Source organism: Mobula hypostoma, chromosome 4, assembly GCF_963921235.1.
Source record: "Mobula hypostoma chromosome 4, sMobHyp1.1, whole genome shotgun sequence".
NCBI lineage: Eukaryota > Metazoa > Chordata > Chondrichthyes > Myliobatiformes > Myliobatidae > Mobula > Mobula hypostoma.
In genome coordinates this window covers 142,424,997-142,432,708 of record NC_086100.1, presented here as the reverse complement: position 1 = coordinate 142,432,708, position 7,712 = coordinate 142,424,997, and the positions used below count along the sequence as shown (strand labels likewise).

The following is a 7,712-nucleotide window of genomic DNA, read 5'->3' as shown; positions in this document are numbered from 1 at the left end:
AACTGATTTGGGGTAGTCAATATGGCCTTGTGTGTGGTAGGTCATGTCTAGCCAATTTTACGGACTTTTTCCAAGGAAGTTACCAGGAAAGAATTGTTGAAGGCAAGGCAGTGGATGTTGTCTACATGGACTTTAGCAACGTATTTGACAAGGTCCTGCATGTGAGTTTAGTCAAGAACGTTCAGTTGCTTGGCATTCAGGAGGAGAAAGTAAATTGGTTTAGACATTGGCTTCGTGTACAGGTTACTACCATATATTGTGAGAACCAAATGGAGAACAGGAATCAGGCAGAAATACTGAATGGAAATTGTGTGTGGATGTTTGGACAACAGGTAGCAATGAGGTAAAGGAACAGTATTGCATCTGATTTAAATTAATGTTGTGGTCCAACTTCAGACACTGTCACATGAAACAAAATTCCTAAACTGAAATAAATATTCTCCTTATAGGGGAAATCTAAATAGAAACATAAATGCAAACACTTAATAGACATATTGGTGTTAAGTTAAATTTATCTGAGAGAAAATGAGAAAGAAGTGTGGGAAAATGAACACTTTTACCAATCATCTGCTATGTCAAAAAATCTGTAACAGTTAATCTAAATAAATGTAATCTTTAACAAGGTTACCTCAATTTAATTTAATCCACAATCTATTTTACATCTTTCATTGTAATTATACTACTAGGAAATGCATAACAAAATATGCAGCCTTGACGAAACTATTCCTATTTTCTAAGTACTTAAAACTGCCGCTCACTGATTATCCAATCAACAAATGTAACATCTCACGATCCTTAACAAAAAAGACCACAGAACAAAGCCACCAAAACACTTTTTAGTTATGACAGCAGTTATTCCAACTCCGACAATCATTAGTAATCACTCCAAGATCATATGATTATCATAACATGGTAACATCAGATATTCATTAATGATCACTTCAAGGTCACATAATTTGAACTGAGTCAGTCTCTAGTACTTAAATTCAAGGAGCTGAAATCCTTACTTTCTCTCATCCCTTCATTAGCATAGTGTTATTTTTTTAGGTGTGCTGCCCTCCTGTGTATGATCTGGAAGTGAGAGTGCAAATATCCACAACCAAAAATCTGTGGGCTCTTGAAAGGAAGATTTAAACTACGAGCAAAATCGTTGTGTTTTTTTTCCCCTTTCTTGTCATTTCCTGGAACATTAACTCTTATGGTATGAACTATGGCCCACAGAGGAAGAATCGCATGTTTGCAGTTATCAATGCACACTTGCACACTACTAAGGAGCAAAGGCACCGTGCATTCCAGTGCCACATTGTAATTAACCAAATTATTCCAGCATCAGACTGACATTATTACAGAGACAAAATAGGCATTCATTGAACTTTTAATGAATAGCACTTTAAATCCATGTAAACAATTGCATCATTATTCTGTACTGCTAGTTGAATTAACCCAGATGATTGCTGTGTTGAATTATACTTATTTCATGTTGTAAAGTTTTGCTATTTTAAGCACGTATAAACTACTACAGTGTGGATTAAATAATGTATTACAGCTTTTTTTTATTGACAATAAACTGTTTCAACAATGTGAGAAAAATACAACATCCATTTCTTCATAATATTTTATTTTTTTAAAAAATGTCTTTTATCCCCCCCAATTTTCACCTCAACCTGTTTTCTTTTTTGTTTAAAAAAAAGTTAATTCAGTAGCTTAAAATAAGGGTTGGGGCTTAAATAGTTTATCTGACCAAAAATCAAAAGGCAATCATCTTGTATAATATAAAAGAGCTGGCTAACAGTAGATAGTCCACTCAAAGGCATGATTATACACATAGGGTACCAATGTGGTGATTAAACTGCACTATGGACTCTGGGGCTCTGTGGATTTCGGATGTCCAAGGGAACACATCAGTTATGTTCTGGCGTTCAAATGCACTCCCGTTTACTGTTGGTTTTATTCTAATCATATCAAGAATGACTCAAAGCATCATTTACATAAGTACATTTGATGGAGTAACTTCATTCCTAAAGGCCCCCTCTTAATCTGTATAACAGTGAAAAAGACATCATGAGAGCTTTAGATTACATGTACAAGATAAAGGAAAACAATCCTTTCTGTCTTGAACCAGCAAAATCACTTGCCCTTCTTGGGATCCAGATCAATTCCTCCTGACGAAGAAAACCCAGCAAGTAACTCAAAATATTTTGTCTGGTAGGAGGGAGCAAAAAAGCAGTTCAGTATTTTAATTAGCTTTTGACTTCAAGAGTTAACATGAATCAGTTTTTGATTTCTCTTTGTGGGTGTTTTTAATCATTATTGGGAATTAAAGAAGCTATAGACAAATAGACACTTGGAATTACTGATAAACCCGATTGCTAAATCATCTCCTTATTAATACCATCACTTCCAGTAAGGAAAAATAAAGGAGTACATTTCATTTTATTTAGAAGTTTCAAAAGAGTACATTAAACACATTTGCAAGTAACACTGTGTATAAACTACAGAATGTAATTGAACTGAGGAGCTCTGATTACTGTAGGTCTGTGGCTTGTCACTGGAAAGACCTAATAGTGGGCGCAAAGAACACAGTCACAGTCTTGAAAAGTTGGCGCAATCTGGGAACACTCCATCACAAAAAAATAGAAAATACAGTCACATCTAAAACAGTGATATTGCATCTGTAATGCACATTTGTTTGATTCTGTACAATTGGCTTCTTTTGGTGCCGATCTGTGTGGTCAGAGATTAAAGAAAGAGCTGGGAGCTCAGTAAGAGTTATTGAGTGCTGTAAACAGGCACACGGAGGTCATGGTAGTGACCAGACCAGTCATTTCCACAAGTCTCCAAATCACATCAATCTCAGACCTGCTGAGAGCTTTGATTCTGTTATTAGCAAGATTGTCTCCATTATTATAGGAACCGATTATATTATGCACATCTTGATGGCCAGGATGATGGACTGGAAAGTTGATTTATTTTAATCGTTGGCTTGTGCAAAATCATGCTGCAACAACAGAAGGGATTAGCAAATTCTCTTCCGTGCTGTGGAAAGAAACAGACAGAAGCAAGAAGTTAGCCATGGTGTTGACAAATGCCAATATATCAATTCTGTATTTGCCAAAATGAATGCCACTCTTTTATTAGTACTGTGTAAGTATGTACTTTATTTCTGCCATATTACTTTCTCTTCACTTCCTCCAGTAATCTTCAGGATAAAACCTTTGTCAACCATCCCACTTCAATCCTCTTCTAGATCTATCTGCATTAGAACTCTTTTGTGTGTGTTCTTTCCTGCCAAATGTTCCATATGTCCTTTACGGATGCTATTGCCAAACTGCATAGACTATGGAGAGTTAACCAAGAAAAAAAATCTCACTTCCGATTTCTTAACATTCGCCTCCGTGTTACCCAAGCATGCTGTGGTCAAATTTGTGCTCCATTTTTACCCAATCATTGCCAGTTCACCATTCCACCTTTTCTGTTTTTAAGAGGCCGATATCTCACTGTGATTATGATCCTTCCCAACATTAAAATATTTCAAAGTCTTATCCTTAGTTAAACACTTACAAGATGATCTATATCAATACATTTCTTTGTTATTGTTTCGCATCTCCACCCTTCCTAAAATTTCTTCAGTTAAAACAAACTCCAATCTGTCCCTTGCCCATAGCTTGCAATTCTCCTGAACTAATCAGTATAGGAAGACAAATGTTTGTCATATTGTCCTATTTCCTTGCAGGAAAGCATCTCTATAGAAATCTTATCCCAGGTTAGTAAATTTGGAACTTGTCAGACTTGGAATGAGGGAATCTTTGTTGACATATAGTTCTGTGTCAGCAGGCTATATTGTTATCCTTTCTCTGTCTAACAATATCAATAAAGCACAAAGATGTGTGGAATTGATCAGCAGAAACCTAAACAAGTGACCATTCTGTGACTGATGAATCCAACACTCACTTCCAACCATGCCTCTTTCCCACACATATACTCAAGCAGTGAAACTAGGTAGAAACAAACTGAATAGCATTTTTTGGATTCTTTCAATCAGATTATATCTCAGAAATGTCACAAATAATTTAAGTATATTAGGATTCCATTTTGAACAATGCTGAGAAAAGAAAATCCTCTTTAAAGTACATAATAAAGTATCACATACCATGCTATTTTGATCTTATTACACTTAGATTTGCTTCAAAGCAGCAACAGGAAAAAACATGCTGGCCTAACTACAAAACTGCCAGGCACATAAATAGATGGAGAGTCAGAACATGATCGATATATGCGGAATATTTTATTATTTAGTGTATTTATGCTTGCCATACACCTGCAAATAGATACACATATTTGTAGTAAATGCTGCTGAAGCAAGTCACAATGGAACCCAATGCATTAAACCATTGTCACTCTTTTGTACAGAGCTGGCATGTGACAAACTATTTTCATTCATTCTCAGTTAAAAGAATTTCAATCTCCAAATCATTACTTATTTACACCTATTTTACAGATTTCTAATTGGTCTCATTAGGTGAAATAATGGGGCCTACCAATTTTTCTTTCTTTTCTTTACCTTTTGAAATTGAACAAATTTACCTGGATGGAAACTTGCTTTGCAATTTAAACAGCCTTCCCCCACCCCCACCAATATTTTTGTGTCTGACTGAACCATTGCATTTGATGTAAGCTCAGGAGTAATTTTTCTCTCAAGTCCTTTTTATCAGGCATCCTTCACTGCAGCAATTGCTTTGTCAGTATTTATGTTTGAGTTTAAATGCACATATACTGGGCTTTCATAGTCAGACTCAATTCTTCTTTGCATAACATATGTGCTTCCAAAAGTAATGAACTGAAAATCATTAGAAGTAGGACTCCCATGATGATTTTCAGCTCCCAATCTGTAAATTGCACTGTTAAGAGAAAATCTACTATCCCTCAACTGAGATTGACTACCTCACTGGATAGTCAAGATCAAAACTGAAGCAATTGACAAACAAATAGTCTTTTCATTAATTCAAACCAGAATAGCAATGACTATCTCAAGCCTTTAGTATGTGCCTTAGAAATGCAGGCTGTTGTTGCATTAAGATGGTAGGAAAAGATAGGACAGTAAAGGTGGAAAGAAGGATGAAAACCAGAAAATGAGGAAAATATCAGTTTTCAAGTAAGGAATGGTTTGAGCTGGGAAGAATAAACTGAAAAATGAAATAGAAATAAGAATAATTGAAGGCAAACTGAAATCTAAATTAATCAGCTACCTTTTTTATATCGTTAAATTTACTTCCCATTCGTCTGTATGCTACATCCCATTTCCTTACTTTTTATAACACAGAAGGCCATTTGGCCAACCAGATTTATGCTGTCTCCCAGCAAAGGAGCTCCCTCAATCCCATCTCCCCTTCCTTATTAACACACACAATATGCCGGTGGAACTCAGCAGGCCAGGTAGCATCTATGGAAAAGAGTAAACAGTCGACGTTTCGCGTTGAGATACTGATGAAGGATTTCCAGTATCTGCAGATTTTCTCATTTGTGATTGGTCCACTTCCTTACTTACTTGAATCATTCCAACATTTTTCTCTCTCACCTATCCAACAATTTTTCTTTGATATTATTCCCACTTACCTGCATTACAGTGACCTACTGTTGAGATCAAAGAAAATAAAATCAGAGTACGAAATACATGGGTGCTAATTAAGTCTTTCAAGTATTTTGATTAAAATTAGTGATGAAGTGAAGACGTAAAGTATAATAGTTATGGAACTGGACCAGCAGCCTCAGCTCTTATCCAGCTGTACATCAGTGTTTCAGCAGTACACCCACCCAAGTAAAATTCTGTATTGACTTTGGCTCAAGGCTTATTTGTACATTGCACACTTCCAAGCATGTTAAACACAAGGGTCCAGGCACTTTAAGTGGAGTGCAGATTGGGAGACAGTGATCAAAGTCTGGTTAAAGCCAATAGTGAGATCTAATCAGAGACCACAACCTTGGTGAGATGGGTAGTGCAAATTTTGTTTGGACATCAGAGCCTGGGGATTGTGGCTGGAGGTAATAAATGAGTTGAAGGGAAAAGCAAATGGAGATTTCCTTGAGGAAAGGAGGGAGCAGGTAAATGCTGGGAGGACGTCAGGCAGAGGAGGGCAGCTGGAAGTTTGATTAGATGGTGTGGTGTCATCAGCTGACTTTGGGAAGATAGGCCAACGAGTGCAGGCAAGATACAAAAGTCATGAGTCCAGTTCCTGCACAAGGGAACATCTTTAAAGATCACTACGAAAGCATTATTCTGGGATGGCTGAACAAAGACAATGTGACCTAATTTCTCAAGCAAAGCTCTTAAAATGCAGACAAATGTCATGCCTACAAGGAAGAATCACAATCAGAAATAGCAGGTTGAATTTCCAGAGTATTATAATTCAACCCAGAAATTAGCATAACCTGAAAAGCATGTAGTGCCAGATTCAAGGACAGTTTCTATCCCATTGTTATAAGTCCCCTTATAATAGAACCCTTGTGCGATGCAATAGACATTTGACCTCACAATCTCCCTTGTCATTACCTTACACCTGCACTGGACTTCCCCTACAACTGAAACGCTTCATTCAGCATGCTGTTTCTGTTTATCCCTTGGTTTGTCTCAATGTACTGATATGGTGTAATGATTGGCATAGATTGGATGCCAAACAAAAGCTCTCACTGTACCTCAGTTTGTACTCGACTAACAAGTCAGTTTACTAATTTAACACTTTAGCAATAAACTTTCAGAAAGTTAGCACTAAAAAAAAATTATGTGTGTGTATTTCTCAGCTCCTGCTGTCATGAAATGAGTTTGTTACTGTTTGTGTGAGTCTGCTGTGTACACATTGGGTGTTATTTTCTGGATGAGAACTACAACCTGGATGCAGCAGCAATGTTTTTGCCGCCTTTTTTGCTGTGCTGCAAGTTCACCTGAGTGTCTCAGGTTGTTTTTCCACTCCTGAACTAGTCTGAGGAAACTTCAGGCTTGTCATTTAGAGAACAACATTAAAAAATTGCAAGGAAATGGGATCATGTTCTTCTGAGTCAGAGATCACTCATGGAACAACGATGGTTTAATTAAGCTGCACAGAACGAGCATTATACAAATCTGCCTGCAGTTCTTTGTATTCAGATTTACTCTTCACCCCCAGTGACCTGCTTAACTTAATCATGGAAGACTGACTCTTGATCAACCCAGACTTCTGATCACCTCTTCCAACTCCATGAACAATTGGCTTCCACCTTCAAGACTCACAATCATGAAACTTCTAGTAATTGATCAACCCTCAATCAGCCCTGGACTCCCAACAGCCACCATTCCATAACTTGAGATTATATTCTCGACTTCAGAACAGAACTCTGCCCCTGAAGCTAGGGTCTGACATATTCCCCATTCTGATTCTAAAACTTTATCTTCCCTCTATGCCATAATCCTTAGCCATCAAGGTCCAACCATTCAAACTGACTGTTCGTTATTCCCCACTCCCAAGTAGCTTGCATTCACCAAAAACTCATATCTGACCCATCTTGAGGCACTCATGCGCCTTTTGATCAATCATGGAATCATAAAAGGTAAAACATGACCATCTGCCCAACATCTATACTAATCACATTCACCTGCATATGATCTATGGCATTCTATGCCTTAACAAATTAAGTATTGTTTTGATGTTTATTAAATGTTGTGAGAGCACCTGACACCTCCA

At 37.1% G+C, this 7,712-nt stretch overlaps 1 protein-coding gene across 3 annotated transcripts in view; it reads right to left on the bottom strand.

Moving 5' to 3' along the window:
* Positions 1 to 872: 872 nt before the first annotated feature.
* Positions 873 to 7,712, bottom strand: part of pcdh10a (protocadherin 10a) — a 75,064-nt gene continuing 68,224 nt past the window's right edge. The window contains exon 4 of one of the 3 annotated variants that reach the window (XM_063046661.1): positions 873 to 3,036. In XM_063046661.1, the coding sequence (XP_062902731.1) occupies positions 3,017 to 3,036 (20 nt within the window). In that variant the 3' untranslated portion in view covers positions 873 to 3,016. The remainder of the gene's footprint in view (positions 3,037 to 7,712) is intronic. The other 2 variants (XM_063046659.1, XM_063046658.1) reach the window with 2 other exon arrangements.